This window comes from Misgurnus anguillicaudatus, chromosome 25 (genome assembly GCF_027580225.2).
Source record: "Misgurnus anguillicaudatus chromosome 25, ASM2758022v2, whole genome shotgun sequence".
Taxonomy (NCBI): Eukaryota; Metazoa; Chordata; class Actinopteri; order Cypriniformes; family Cobitidae; genus Misgurnus; species Misgurnus anguillicaudatus.
The window spans coordinates 33,145,324-33,162,014 of NC_073361.2; the positions used below are offsets into that span (position 1 = coordinate 33,145,324).

Here is a 16,691-nt window from a genome sequence, read left to right on the forward strand (position 1 = left end):
TTGGTTAAAAATACATTTTTGTAAAAATATTTTAAAAAGTATTTAAAATTATTTTTGAAAATGTATATCAAAATGTACAAAAAAGGCAAAAAAAATACATTTATTTCAACATATTTAATATTATATTTGAAAATGTATTTCAAAACATACAAAAAATTTGCTAAAATATATTGGTTAAAAATACATTTATGTAAACATATTTCAAAATATATTTAAAGTTATTTTTTTAAATCTATATAAAAATGTACAAAAAAGGCAAAAATACATTTATGTAAACATATTTAAAATTATACTTGAAAATGTATTTCAAAATATACAACAAATGGCTAAAATATATTGGTTAAAAATACATTTTTGTAAAAATATTTTAAAAAGTATTTAAAATTATTTTTGAAAATGTATATCAAAATGTACAAAAAAGGCAAAAAAAATACATTTATTTCAACATATTTAATATTATATTTGAAAATGTATTTCAAAACATACAAAAAATTTGCTAAAATATATTGGTTAAAAATACATTTATGTAAACATATTTCAAAATATATTTAAAGTTATTTTTTAAATCTATATAAAAATGTACAAAAAAGGCAAAAATACATTTATGTAAACATATTTAAAATTATACTTGAAAATGTATTTCAAAATATACAACAAATGGCTAAAAATATATTGGTTAAAATAGATTTTTGTAAACATATTTAAACAATATTTGAAATTATATTTGAAAATGTATTTCAAAATATACAAAAAAAATGCTAAAAATATATTGGTTAAAAATACATTTATGTTTAGATATTTCAAAATATATTTAAAATTATTTTTTTAAAATGTTTATCAAAATGTAAAAAAAAATACATTTATGTAAACATATTTAAAATTATATTTAAAAAAAATTATTTCAAAATATGCAACAAATGGCGAAAAATACATTGGTTAAAATATTTTTTTGTAAACATATAAAAAAATTGAAATTATATTTGAAAAAGTATTTCAAAATATACAAAAATTGCAAAAAAAATATTGGTTAAAAACCCATTATGTTAAGATGTTTAAAAAATATTTAAAATTGTATTTGAAAATGTATATCAAAATGTATAAAAAATGATGAAAAATATATTGGTTAAAAATACATTTATGTAAACATATTTAAAAAATATTTAAAATTATATTTGGAAAAAAAAATATATATATATATAGTAAACAAAATAAGAGCACACACAGAGCAGTGTAAATGAAGGGTGTGTTAACTCTGTGGTCACTACTGTCATAATACTTTTTCCTTCCTAAATGGACCACATCCGTACATAAAATCAACAGAACGGAGATTAGATGTCCCTTCCTGTTTCCTCAGCATGTGTGTTAATGGCTCACTGGAGTGTTCAGATCGGATATGTCCCATCTACGGTCCATGGGGAGCATGGAGCGAGTGCTCGGTGTCTTGTGGGTCAGGTATGCGGATACGCAATCGACCCTGCACACGCATGACAGGAGGACCGGCCTGCGAAAACGCGGTCCAGAATCAAACCTGCTCTCTGTCGCCATGTCCAGGTCTGTGAAGTTTAAAATACACATGACATCTTTTCTAAATGTTTCCTTAATCCAGATAAGAGATAATAAATGGACCAATAAGATTTCTCTGTGGTGTAAAAAACCTCAACGGTACAGCACAGGCCCAACAAAAGTTGTTATCCTAAATTGTACTGTATGTAATATTAATTTATCTGTCCTCACAGCCGGTTGTGTGTTAAGCGAATGGTCACCCTGGACTGACTGTAGCGCCTCTTGTGGTGGAGGAGTGTCACTGCGCAGAAAGACCGTCCTACAGGAACCAGAACCCGGGGGTCTGATCTGTCCCGGACCCTTGGAGCAACACACGGCATGCAATACTAACAGCTGCCTGCCTGGTACAACACACACAAACATACAGTATTGTATTTTCATACAGTCACAGCCCTGTCATCAAACACATATAGTATCTGTCATTTCAGTTAATAATGTTGTAAAACATAAAATTGTGTGCTATAACTTAACCCACTATTGTCTGTAGTTTTATGCTGACAGAAAATTAATCGTCATGTCAGATTTATGGCTAATGTTAATTTACTGAACGCTAACACATGTGTGTAGTCTTACACATACTATACAGGAATCTGTGTTTATTAGATCTCAAATTTATTGATCTGATAATCTGATGCACGCCCCTTTTTTACATTTACATTTATGCACTTGGCTTTATAAAAAGGGACTAGTGACATATTGTGTTCCCTGGGTTCAAACCCATGACCTTTTGGCTGCTAATGCAATGCTCTTCCACTAAGTTGTTCAAGGCAAAATAAAAAAATATACCGATGATATAAAATAGCAGGTGTATCTGAGCTCAGCTGACTAAATATTCATATTTGCTCTCATACAGTCGAGCTTGTCTTCAGCTGTGATTCACACACAATATTCTTTATAAATAAGTTAAATATGAATTGGGAAGACAATGAGTGTTCAGTAATTGTGTGTTGAGATAATAACAGAGAAAAGTGTTTTAGTTGATCGACTCATTTAAATAAACCTGCAGGTGGAATTCAACTCTTTTTCCCTTAAGAGTCATTTAAGCGCTTTGATTCATTTGATTATATTGAGTGTTAATGAACTTCATTTAAAGCATGCTGTGATCAGACTGTTAAAAGAGTTTTTAGTCTCCCGGGACCTCCTAAATAATTCACTTTCTTCTTCTGTAGAAAACATATGCATTTGGGTCACTGCTTTAAATGAAGTTAACAACCAAAAAATCATGTCGTCCCAAACCTTCAAGGTTGATGTTTGCCATTGCAAACTTCTCTTCTGTAGTGCAAGGGATTGTGGGTAATTTAGTCTAAACAGGCATGAATAATTCCCCCTTACATTCATGCATTTGGCATATAGCTTGATGAGCAAAATGATTTAAGAACATGTCTAGTTTTTGACAAAATAAAACATTTAAGTGAATTTGTGCTTATTCAAGAAAAGTTAGTGTCTTACCCCATTGTCAGATTTTTTTGCTTGTTTTAAGCACAAATTCAGTTAAAAAAAGTTTGTTTTTGTCTAAAACTACACTGAATAAAAAGACATTCAACTACACATTCAATTTACAAAATTTTTTAAGGTAAGTGGTCGCAATCAATTAATTTGAGCTACAATTAAACAAAAGTTTTTTGTTTTGTTTTGTTTTGTTTTTCACATTTTTTTTAAATGCACTGCAAAAAATGATTTTCAAGAAAAAAAATTATTAGTATTTCTGTCTTGTTTTCAGTTAAAATATCTAAAAATTCTTAAATGAAGATGCTTTTTCTTGATGAGCAAAATGACCCAAGAAAATAAGTCTAGTTTTTAGACCAAAAATATCAAATGTAAGTGATTTTGTGCATAAAACAAGTAAAAATATCTGCCAATGGGGTAAGCAACTTTCTTTTCTTTTTTTTTTTTTGAATTTAGTGTTTAAGAATTTTTTTATTTTTTTGCTTGTTTTATGCACAACTTCACTTAAATTTGATATTTTTGTCTAAAAACTAGACTTATTTTCTTGAGTTGTTTTGCTCATCAAGAAAAAGCATCTTCATTTAAGAATTTTTAGATATTTTAACTGAAAACATGACAAAAATAATACTAATTTACTGCAAAAAATGACTTTCTTACTTAGTATTTTTGTCTTGTTTTCAGTACAGATATTAAATATTTAGATGCATTTTCTTAATGGTCAAAATTATCTTAAAACATAAGTCTAGTTTTTAGACAAAAAACATGAAATTTAAATGAATGTGTGCTTAAAATAAGCAACAAAAAAATCTTGAACACTTAGTTTAAGAAATATTCAATAAAAAATGTCTTACCCCGTTGGCAGATTTTTTTTGCTTGTCTTAAGCACAAATTCACTTAAAAGAACAGTATGTAAGAAATTTATATCAATTAATCATAAAATAACCCTGATATGTTACTAGACATTAAGAAATCATTTTCATTTCAAATACTTATATCACTGACAACAGTGGTCTGAAAAATACCAAGTAATAAAGTCATTTTTTGCCGTGTACAAACACTTGCAGCCATCTACCAAATGCATGAATGTAAAAATGACACAGTGAGCTTGACCTCATGTAATAATTAGCGTTGAACTTAAGTTGATATTCATGTGGTGCCATCACAGTGTTGACATAACTGTGATGAATGTCTCTGTGTTCCTGCGGTCAGATTGTCCTCCCGGTCAAGAGTTCAGCTCCTGTGCAGGTTTGTGTCCATACAGTTGTGAGGACCTTTGGCCTGAGAATCAATGTGTACCTGTCACCTGCACTCCTGGATGTATCTGTCTCAACGGAGAGGTGAGTAATGCATGGTGACACGATGATGCTCAAGAAAAAACATCTTGATACATAGCGTTAGTGATATGGGACCACACTAGTATCTTAGTATAAGGACTTCATGTATTTTTGCCTCCATATGACAAATCACAAATTTTTTTGGTTTACTAATCTTTGTAACTTACTTTGGATAAATGCCTAAATGTACTTTTTTCTTATCATGATTTAATTTCATGTTTCTAATGTTCAAGTTATTACTTACAGTAACCGTTGAAGTCCAAGACATTTCTGAGACTGAATTAAAATAATAGAAATTCTGATCTCTATATAATTATTTCTGAGCACCATATCACAGATGATATTGTATGCACATTGTATATTCTGTATACGCATAATAATAATGTTGTCAACCTGCAGGTTATGCTGAACGGTACTTGCGTCCCACAATCCGAATGTCCTTGTTCTCCTCTCTCTCTCCTGCTGGCTTTTCCCAACATCACTCTGGAAATTCAGGATCAGGAAGTTCCCTCTGGAACCATCATACCACACTTGTGCAACTCTTGGTACGTTACGTCTCTCGTTGTCTTTGTTTCTCTGGTGCTGTGGGGTTTATATATTGATTTTGTTGGTAATGGATCTCAGGTTATTTGAGTGAAAGCTACCGTGGTTATCGGATTGAAAATCAATAACACACGAAACTCAATAAGGGCTTTTATGAGCGCGTCGCAGCTGTGTGTCGTCAAGTGAAATCTTTCCACTGACACACAATATTGGCGAGATGCTTGGAAAGGTCAATCTGACTTTGTTGAAGCAATCTGGTGTTATACATATAATGACAACATTACAGTTAAAAGAATTACTATTAAATTAAAGAAATGAATCAGATGAGCTGAGCATCTTTACATTGCAAACACAACTGCATTAAGATGTTAAAGCATGATTTGTTGCATTTAAAAAAATGCACAGTGAATGACTACATTAATATTTGAAGACTTGAAGATTTATGTGATCACAATTGATTTCTAAACATCTCAGCAGGGCAAACAAAGACAGGACACTACAGTTAAATGTAAAGACTTGAAATCTGTTTTTTTAATACTTATATTTACATTATATTAAAACCAGTTTGCCTCCATTTTTTTCTTTTGTATTTGAGGACTGACAAGAAACCTTAAATGTGCCCCTATTATGCTATTTCAATATATTTGCTTTGGGAGTCCCCAGCAACAAATTTACATATATTCAATATAAAAAACCACATTAGTTTTTTTAATAATATGCATTTAATTTGACCTTATTTCCTAACAATTCTCAAATGAATTGTTCAAAGAATCATCTTGTCAAACTGCTCATTTGCATGATGTTTCTTTGATCTTTACGGAAATGAGATTTGAAACAATTAATTTAATTTTATTTCTTTTATGAGACAATAACTTTATTTATGGTGCACTTTCAGCTTCAGAACTTTGCAGATTGTTTATGTTTGAGGTCTTATTGGAAAAGTAAGAAATGAACCCGACCCAAAATGAGCCAAATCACTTTTACCCTACGTGCATAAATCTTTTTTCAAGATTTTTTTAACCCAACTGCACACAAACTGCACATTTGGGTCTTCTGGGGTCCGTTCGGCAAAAACACATTCATTTTAAATTACCCGAGACCCAATGCCTCTAATAATATGTATATCTGACCCGTGTCCGAAGCACATGTGAAACTTTTAGATCGAACACACTCGGATCGGACCTCAGGTTTTCGGATTTAAGTGGACATGAGAAGACATCTATTTAATGTTAATTTACACCTATATTAAATAATAGATCATTTAAAAAAATCCATCATAGGTGCATTTTAAACCTGAAAAGTCTAAAGTGTGGTTACATCTACTGTAATCCTGTTTGTTCGTATGTTTATTTCTAATTCTGTATGTGTTTGTGTGTTTATTTCTAGTGTTTGTGATGGTGGCGTCTTCACCTGCACTAATAAGTCATGTGATGGTGAGATCTGTGAGCTCATATAAGACACAACACAGACACTGAAGCCAAAGTTACACATGCATGCAAACCCAAAGACAAGAAAAATCACATATGGGCCATTTCACCGAATCTGTGCCATGTGCATGTTGTAACCGCTTAAAATTGAAGTTCATTTTTATCTTTTTTTAACACTAAATCTAATCTACTTACTCAGGTAACTAGTTTATTTTTAACATGGTTTCTTAATGGAGAATGGAGGCATTTTGTTAACAGGACTGAAAGTAACAGGGCAGGACAGGACAGTTTTAGACATAGGAAATACATGAAATATAGCTGCATTTAATACGTGCCGAAAGCATGAAGACGATGAGCAAATTCTAGTGATTTACCTTTAAAAACAAAAATTACATTGAAAGAAATAATATAGATAACCAGACTGAACATTAAGATTGACATTCACAATCATAGCATCAATATAATAAAATATAAAGAAAAGAAAATGAGAAAAGTAACTTCACTAGATCCACATGATGTCAAATGTGACTTTTTTGATTCCTTAATTTTAAATGGGGAAATGTGTTGGGTAACAGGACTGAGTAAAATCCTGGGGCATGACTAAAATGTGCATTTTATCTAAAATATGATGACTTTTTCAATGGTAAAAAAATGTAAGCAAAAATGGGATATGAACCCACACAAAAATGCAAACATTAAAGATTTCTGAAGAATTTTATGCTGTTTATTTAAAGGAAATGTAGAAGATTCGAGTTTTTCAGTGTTCAGTGTAGTTTCTATTAATGTTTTAAATTTTTTTGTTTATATTTGGTGTTAGGTTAACATGCAGGACACTTTGCTTAATAATGCCATTGTTTTGTTCGAGGATGCTCACCAGTATTTTTTTTTTTTTGTAAGGTATGTTTGTAAAACGACTTAAATGTCTTAATATAACTAAAGCCAAATCCTGGATTAATCTAAACCCTGTACGGGAAACTTCCACATAATGTTCTGAACAATTGGCACCGATTCATTGGAATGGCTCATATGAATATCTTGATGTTTCCCATGAATAGCAATGTGGTTAAATAAAAAGCTTTTTCCTCAGAAATGTCTCTCCCTCTGAACCTTGCATGTCTTCATACAGTTGATTATTTTTTTTTTTTTACAAATTTCATCTCCTTTGTAGTTCTTCTGTATGCCAACAGTTGTCTGATTTATATTTCTAGACACATTTGTAATCTGTATGTGTTTTAGTGGACTGTGAGTGGAGTAGCTGGTCGGCGTGGAGTTGGTGTTCAGTGTCGTGTGGATCCGGACAGCAGTTTTCCAGTCGGACGGTTCAGAGACAGCGTCAGTACAGTGGACAGGAGTGTGAGGGACCCTCATACAGAACCCAAACCTGCAAAGGCCCTGAATGTGGTGAGTAACCCATCACTGCATTATAACCCATAATAACTCTTACAGTACATCACACATTATAACCCAATAATCTTTCTGTAGGGTGTCCGGAGGGTGAACGTTGGACTTGGGGTCTTGCCGGATCGGAGCGAGTGTGTGAGAGAAGATGTTTGGATATTTATCGTCCAGAACCGCTGAACTGCACCGGTCCCGGGTCCACGGATGGGTGTGTGTGTGAAGAGGGACGCTATCGTAACCGGCAGGGCGAGTGTGTGATTCCGGCTCTGTGTCCGTGCGAAGAGGATGATGGAGGAGTTCGAGAGGTATCACGGATCTCACTTTAACTCTTTCCTGCTGTAATTGCTTTTGCGGGTACTTTGTTTGTTTATTCTAATGAGTATCGTCATTAGGAGTCTGATTGATTAGTGCTTAGGGCCTTCCAGAAAAACATATAATTGCTGCCATCAATAATGAAGTTAAGTGTTGAGAGCTCGTCTGACTGGACTGCAGTGGCGCCCATTAAAGTGTTTTTGTATGAAGAACATTTAGTGAATGATGCTGATGATGTCACTTCCTGTGGCTGGTATAAGCTTGTTTTTTAGTCCTTAAAATAGAGTGACCATACGTGCCATTCTACCCGGACGCATCTTCCGGAAGTCGTTTTTGTTGACCGCATACACCATTCAGTTAAAAACATAAGATATACAATCGTAGTTTCATTCTTACCTTAAAATGTAACGGTTGCTTTTCTGTAATAATAATAATAATCCTCTATGACGAATGCGGTCGACAAATACGAGTTCCAAAAGACGACCCGAAATCCTGGACAGGACGGGTCCGGGAAGAATGGCACACATGGTCACCCTACTTAAAATGAACATGAAATGATTCTGTATGCTTAATAAACATTTCTGGTCTTATTGTGCATGAGTTATAGGTGCTGTTAGGCCACATGAGTGTCTGATTTACAGTAGCAATTCAGTCATTGTTTCATGCTTGTGTTGTAGGCAACGCTTTCTTAAATCTTGTATAGTAATGCTGTACACTGAGCCTTACACTAAAAATGGTCCCTGTACCTAAATATATCTGTACCCATTTAGAATAAATTTTGTACTGCATATTATGTACCTCTGATGTACTCTTTAGGTGCCCCATTTAACTTTCAAGCCAGATTATGCATAGACTGGTGCCATGGGGCACCAACCAGTAAGGGGGCACCAACCAGTAAGGGGGCACCAAGGGCTACAGACTGCAAGTTTTTGGGACAGCATGAGCATTTTTACGATTACATGCGCATGTGCTATCTGCAAATTTGAAATGTCATAGTTTTCATATTAAAAGATGGGGAAATTGCGAGCCCACAAGTGCGCAGTGGTGTAATTAGGCATGATTTTGCATGAGGAGCGGGAGCATCGGTAACAAAAACACAATGTGGGTTCTTTAGCTGATTGGCACAATGTGTCAATAGTTTTATGTCACCATGCACTCAGTTAATCTACTGATGGGTCTGTGCAGCCCTGCATGAAGTTGATCACATCTCGCTCTGAACTGCGACAATGTGCGGGGTCAATAGACATTCCCAGAGAGAGAGAGAGAGAACCTAATTAATACCAAAAAACATTATAGATGATAAAGCTCTTAGACATCAATTGCCCAGACTAGGACATCTATATTTTGCTGATAAGTTGTAGACTTGTTGTAAATTGAGTTTTTTGGGGTATCTTAAGAATTAGTCAAGGAGGTTGATTCTTAATTTTCTATTCTAAAAGTTTAATCAATTGTACATAATGACATGTGCAACAAATGCATAGAGAGTTAAGGGGTGGTTTCCCAGACAGGGATATGACTAGTCCTAGACTAAAATAAATGTAAGAGCTGTCCAAACTGAAAACAGCTTGCACTTATATATCTTAAAATACACCAGTGCCCTTAATTTTGTCTTAAAATGCACACAAGTCATGTTTTTAGTAGGGCATGTTTGTTAAAACTAGTTATTTTCCTAAGGTCCTGGTTTAAGCTAATCCCTGTCTGGGAAACCACCCCTAAATCTATTTATTATCAAAGTACAGTATTTGTCAGAAAAATATGAATAACTGCATTGCAGGCTAATTTTAAGGGGGTGCTTATGCTTTCAATGAGGGGCTACAGTGCAGTGTTAGGGGGAACACATTACAAGTAACGTGCATTACGTAATAATATTACTTTTCTGAAGTAACAAGTAAAGTAACGCATTACTTTATAAATGTACTCATTAATATCTGAGTTACTTTTTTAAAAAAAAGTAATGCAAGTTACTTTTCAGTTTCATTAATTTGATTTCAAAAAATCATAATGCACTGAATTAAACTGAACGTAGTTACGCAGAATTACTTTCTAAATTCAGAACTTTTCAGTCATAAAAAACACCTGCAAGGCCTCAACGAGATCAAGCCTCAGGTAAGTAAAAAAAGAAACGCATAAGTAAGCATTACTTTCCTTGAAAAGTAACTAAGTAACGCAATTAGTTACTTTTTGGGGAGTAACTTAAAGCAACACCAAAGAGTTTTTTTTTTACCTTAAAATAACGTTTCCAAAAAAGTTTCAGTCGTTCATCCATTGGAAACAGGGTGAACGACACTTTCACATTCGCTTTGTAGCCCTCTATCAGCCAAAACCGCACTAAAGAAGTTTCCAACCGTCGGGTTGCGGTCCTGTAGTTCGAGTGAAAACTACAAAAACTTGCTTTACAGCAAGTTACAATCCAATCAGAGCCAGCTTTGCTGCAGTAGGCTAAATTATTTAAGACAATGGTAATGGACAATTCCGCTTCCAACCTGTAGGGGAAGCAGAGAAAAAACTCTTTAGTGTTGTTTTAATATTGCAATTTTCCCCAACACTTCTACAGCGCTCCTATAACAAAAAAGTTAGTCTGCAGGCCTGCAAAGAAAAAATATATGCGTATATAAAATATGTGTGTGGGGGGGGGGACTTTAAATGTGATGAACTACATTGTGTTAATCTGTGCTTGACAGCTATTTTTGGAAATGTTTTGACAGTGCAGTGTAAATGCTTTTGATGTTACATTACAAAAGACTCTGGCAGTAATACCAAATAACAATGGGTTTGATAAAAGTCTCACCATTGGGATACACGTAGAGATGCTCTGGAGGATACATCTGACCTTCAGCATGCACATACCGGTTAAAAAGCTTCCAAAAGTGGATTTTCCAGAAGAATCCAACCCATTCTAGAATCAATACAGTTATATCCCATATAAAATATCATGTTTATTTAAACACAAAATATATGCACAATTAAACTGGTATGAAAAGTGTTTGCTAACAGCATGTGAATGTGAATTCTTTTTTGTTGTTGCTTTAATTTATCTGTTTTATGCAAATATGCTTGGTGTCTCGCATAAAGTATTATGTAAAGGGAAACTGAATTCTTTATAAATGTAAACATCTTTATTGTACATTCATGTGTTGGTAACGTTTGTGTATCACAGCCGGGGTCTGAATGGGAGGACGGCTGTCAGTCCTGTCGCTGTGTGAATGGTCAGAAACACTGTCAATCAAACTGTCCTTCACTTCATTGCTCTGAGGTAAGAAATCTATGCCATGTGCCGTTTTTATCCACTTACATAAAAGTCAGTTGTTTTTCTAATTATTTGAATGTTTTCTCAGTTAAACACATTTTCTGCATGACGTTTGACACACTGTCTGTCTGAACACATGTCAGTCAGATAAACAGTGGAGAGCTGTTACATCAGAAATGTGTCCTGTGTTAGCACACCAGGTGCTGGAAATAGATTGTCCCGTCGTCCAGGCAACCGCTCTGGTCGGGATCTTTGTCCCAGATGGCTTCTGAGTGATGTCTTGGACCTCAGGAGTCATTAAAGGAGCTCAGTGTGATCTTACAGTCACCTCACATCTTCACATCTCCTTTCTGCAAACTACTGGAGATGTGGAGCTCTGTAAAATTAAAACTATAAATACTTCCTCCAGTTTCCTGAGCTTTTTCTTCATCGGATCCGTGTGAAATTGCTCAATTTGCATTTCCGCTGCCGGCAGAAGTAAATGTCACATTGCACAATAGGAACGTTCCTGTTAGCTCAAAAATAATGAACAAAAATAAACAAGCTAAATATTCTTCTTGTATATTTGAACTATTCGTTTCTGTGCCATTAACAGCAACAAACAGATTTTATTAAAATATGGAGAAGCATAAACAAGATGTGAATACTTGTCCTTCATGGTTTGGACAAACAGTTTATGTCAACAAAGATCACGCTGTTAGTAGATCAACATGTTGAGCTGCTGAAAATAACAACATACTTTGCTAATTTATTTAAGCAATTTATACATTGAAAGTAAAATATATCTTAACTCTTTCCCTGCCATTAATTAAGAGAAAACGCTTCCCTGACAATGACAAGTTTTATGGCAATCCATATTTCAGCTGTTATCCACCAGGTGGTGCTCTTACCCAACTTATAAAACACTGAAGTATATACAGATCCAAATGCTGTAAGAACTCTGTGTGTTTTGATCATCTTTCTGAGTCTGTTCTCTAACAAAAGTCCTTTTATTTGTTAATTTAGTATTTTTATAAAACCTACCCATATATGAGAGGTGATAAAAAAATAACAAATGAAAATAGGACTTTTGTTTGTTTGTTTGAAAGCAGAGGGTCTCTTCTTTCATTTGATATATTGTATGTTTATATATTTTCTGTAAGGAATTAAACATTTTCTGTAAGGAATTAAACTTTTGTGAAAATCATAAAAAATGCTGAGGGTGGCTGGCAACTTTTTTTTTTAAATGCTGGTGGGGAAAGAGTTAAAGGGCACATAGTATGCCTATTTTTACCAGATGTAATATAAGTCTCAGGTGTGCCTAGAATGTATCTGTGAAGTTTCAGCTGAAAATACCCCACAGATAATTTATTATAGCACGTCCAAAATGCCCTATTTAATCAAAAAAAGTGTGGTTTTCATGTGTTTACCTAAATGCAAATGAGCTACAGCTCCTCACTCCCTTACATACACACAGTGAGTGATTTTGCTTAAAAATAGATCTGATTCCTGCTAATAGTATGTTGACAAACACATTTAGAAAAGCTTTTGGGTAAAATTAACCAATAATTCAGTGGCCGTGGGTGGGGCTTCATCAGTGTGACATCACATTAACAAGAGAAGCAAAACAGCATGTCTAATGAGATATACTTTTGTTTAATATGGATTAAAAATAAAGAAGAGGGTGGATTATTTTTACTGGCTATGTTTACATGCACAAAATTTTGTCAATCCGATTTAATTTAATACGATTGAAGGTTACGACAATACAGTTTACATGCACCCTAAAGATTGCAATCTGATTAAAATGTTTAAAATCATTTACATGTACATTCTATAGAATCTGAACCGAACGTCTGCACAAGCACACACCCAGGGTTGCCAGATTCGCTTAACAAAACCATCCCAAATGGACATTCAAAACTAGCCCAAAAGCATCCCAATGATTAATCACAGCCCAAATACCAAAAACTAATGAACGAAATACTTTCATCTTTAACCCGCAGAAAAACAAAAACTGGTGGAAACAGTTTAAACAGCTCAAATCTAAACTCGAAAAAAAGCAGAGGACTTGGCAACGCCTCGCTGCAGACAACATCTCTCGTCGAGTTCAGGTTTTATCTCTGGATTAAAGTCAAAACGGAGTTTTCAGATATAGGTGATGAAAACACACTTTTCAAAAGTCACAATGCTATTGTCCCAGATAGCAAAAAATAGCAATGAGTCGGCGGACCACCGGCGGTGCTCTGGCGGCAGTAAGCGTCATAAGGGCGTAATCGCAAACAGGTCTGACGGCGGACCACCGCGGCAGCCTCTTTTGCATAAATTAAGCAGTCGGTCCACCGGCTGCATGCTGGCGGCATCTCGCAACAAATGAGAGTGACGTATTCAGCGCCAAAAGTTTAATCCCTGCCAGCGGGACGCACCTATAGCCGACAGCTTGGGGCTGGCGGCATAAAGAAGCCATGCGGATATTTTTTGCTGTCTGGGTTATTGCTTTAAGTAGCCTAATGTTTTAACTCATTCACCGCCATTGACGAGTTATCTCGTCATTTATGAGTTCATATTTAACTAATAAATATGCCTTTCTGGACGAATTTCAAAGTGAAAGTGTAATACCGCTTTTATCCACCAGATGGCGAATTTATAAAAAACGGAAGTTAAAAAGATTTAATGATTTATTTTAACTGCCTTTATGTTTGATAGTCATTCTGAGTCTGATCTCTTAACATAAATTCCTTAAAAAAAATGAAATTTTTAAAGCTTTTTGCTCAAAATTTTTTATTTTTAAAGAGAAATCCATATTTTAGTGGTTAAATTAAGTCGAAAAAGTAAATATATAATGAAACGTTTTTTCCCCATTTTGTTTGTTTGTTTGTTTGTTTATTGTTTGTTTGAAAGCAGAGGGTGTGTTCTTTAATTTGATATAGTTTGTATGTTTATATATTTATAGAAAATAATTTTTCCTGCAAGGAATTTTGTGAAAATTTTGTTAAAATCACAAAAAAGTAGGTGGGCAACTTTTCTCAAAAAGGCTGGCGGTGAATGAGTTAAAAGTACACATAAACGCTGCAGCAGGTACATCCCTAATAATGTGTGATGCTATTGCGTGTTTCTGTGATGAGAATCATGTGATATAAGAGTTTAATATAAGACGTGAACTTGAGCACAAATGTTCAGCGCATGTGCACAATATATTTTTGCATCCGATTGAAGAAATACTACGATTCACGCGTTTACATGCGTACTTTTCTCCTGCTGATCGGATCAAAGATCGGAGTACACCACCCCCTTCAATACGATCCAAATTTGCACCTGATCGTCCTCAGTCTTATTGATTAAGGTGTTTACATGAAGGCTTTTCAATACGATTGAGCCATTAATACGATTACAAACAGATTATTTGGTTTATGTAAACATACCTATTGAAGGGTGGTTGTGTTCACACACTGCCAACACACATATATGTCCAAACACCGTAAAAGTGAATTTTGCATAATATGTGCCCTTTAATACTTGTGTTAACTATTAAGATGTTTCAAATTTTACAAGCACACTAAATTGTTTATACTGTAAAATGTCTATATACTTTATATATAGAAGTTTTTTTTAAATGTCTCTCAATTCAATCTTAAACTAAACTGGGAGTCATGTAGTGATGTCTGTTTTCCCAGTCAGCATCCATCAATCTCTGGAGACATAAATCACATACAACCGAGTTATTCTGAGCCACCTGACACCACTGACATCATCTGAATCCGTTCACGCTCTCTTCTGTTTACTAGGGTGAAGTGAAGATTCTGGAACCAGGGGTCTGTTGTCCTGTGTGCAGGAGAGAGTATCCAGGTAAAGTCCAACGCTTCACTAATAGGGAGGTGCGAGCTGAGACTCGCTGATGTTTGTCAGCAGTTTCAGAGTCCCATGTGTGACAGTCACCTGAGATCGTACACATCATTAACCATCCGACGGCTTTCACACGGCCAGACTGCTGCAGACAGCATTTGAGATGGCAAGACATTGTAAATTCTTCACAGTCCGTATCCATTCAGCTGATTTGTAAGATAAAATGCAGACATGCTTAAAAACTCTCCAAGAATCATCCGTGCACGATTGGACATCCATATGGGCTAAATGTGATTTAACCAAGTAGGACGTGTTCTTGGATCAACATCCTTGTTGGACCTGAAGCAATTTTCCAACAAAAGATTCAGGAACATAACCATACTTGGCTAAATCATGTTTTTAATAAAAGGTGCACTCAGTAACTTCCCACATTTTACATATGACTAATCTAAAAATAAAATAGACTCGCATGAGATGACTCCGGTCACATCAATGGCCTGGAAAAAGATGACATGACCAGCTGAACGCTACTAACTTTATCTCTAACTCCTCATTAGCAGAAACTTTCTATTGCAGATGAATGACATACACATGGTTTAATCATTCAGAAAACGTGTTTTTGTGTAATGCCGTGATCCAGTTTAGTTGGTTTATAATCTTCAGGAAACTTATCAAAACTCTTTGTGGTTTCCTCTTGCCCTGTGCTCTTTTAATCTCCTTCTCTTCTGTCCTATTTTCTCCGGTGAACATCACTTTCTCATCTCCAGAGGATCCTGTTGCCGAGTGCCGTCGTTACACTGAGGTCAGGAACATCACCAAGGGCGACTGTCGCCTCGACAACGTGGAGGTCAGCTTCTGTAGAGGGCGCTGCCTATCCAGAATCGATGTCATTCTTGAGGTGCGCATCAATTTTGCTTTCTTATTTTGCATTCATCATTCGTGACCATGTCTGTGAAATCCAGGATAAAGTCTGATAATCTAATGATGAGATGAGTTTGAGTTCAATGATTTAAGACATGATTTAACTCAGTCAATATTAAAGATATCAAGATGATATTTGCACAGAATGTCCTTGGCATGTAGGATAAGTTTGTGTTGAAAACTGAATGTGAGTTTGTTTTCCCAATATGTTGTATTGTTTGCAAGTCTGAACAGATACATTGCTTGCATCAGTGTTGGGGAAAGTTACTTTTAAAAGTATCGCATTACAATTAAGTTACACCCAAAAAAAGTAAATAATTCTGTTAATTATGCTGCGTTTACACCAACCGCGTTTGAGGTGCCAAAATTGCATCTACCGCACCTAGTTTGCCGCTTGAACAGTTTGAATGCATTCGCGTGTCTAGAGCGAAGTAGACGCGCGACAAAAGCAAGCATTTGATGCACGTCAGAGGTAAAATCCGCTTCTTGTGGGAGGGGCAAGTGTTATGCGGTTGTCTGTTTGCAAGATGACTGATGTTGATTGTGCATTTATCGAGAGATTTACCGGTTTGTATGTGGTAACCTTACTATAGGGGGAAAATAAACTGCGCGGGTCAATAAACGTCATGTGACTCAAAAGTGAAATGTGTATTACAACTTACCAGCTTGCCCAATGTA

At 34.9% G+C, this 16,691-nt stretch overlaps 1 protein-coding gene across 2 annotated transcripts in view; it reads left to right on the forward strand.

Annotated features, from left to right (window-relative positions):
* The window catches only part of sspo (SCO-spondin), a 91,038-nt gene that overhangs the window by 70,276 nt on the left and 4,071 nt on the right, over positions 1 to 16,691 (forward strand). For both annotated transcript variants that reach the window (XM_073864044.1, XM_073864045.1), the window contains exons 99-108: positions 1,355 to 1,551; positions 1,737 to 1,907; positions 4,219 to 4,346; positions 4,743 to 4,888; positions 6,273 to 6,319; positions 7,550 to 7,714; positions 7,796 to 8,016; positions 11,181 to 11,276; positions 15,035 to 15,095; positions 15,860 to 15,990. In XM_073864044.1, the coding sequence (XP_073720145.1) occupies positions 1,355 to 1,551; positions 1,737 to 1,907; positions 4,219 to 4,346; positions 4,743 to 4,888; positions 6,273 to 6,319; positions 7,550 to 7,714; positions 7,796 to 8,016; positions 11,181 to 11,276; positions 15,035 to 15,095; positions 15,860 to 15,990 (1,363 nt within the window). The remainder of the gene's footprint in view (positions 1 to 1,354; positions 1,552 to 1,736; positions 1,908 to 4,218; positions 4,347 to 4,742; positions 4,889 to 6,272; positions 6,320 to 7,549; positions 7,715 to 7,795; positions 8,017 to 11,180; positions 11,277 to 15,034; positions 15,096 to 15,859; positions 15,991 to 16,691) is intronic.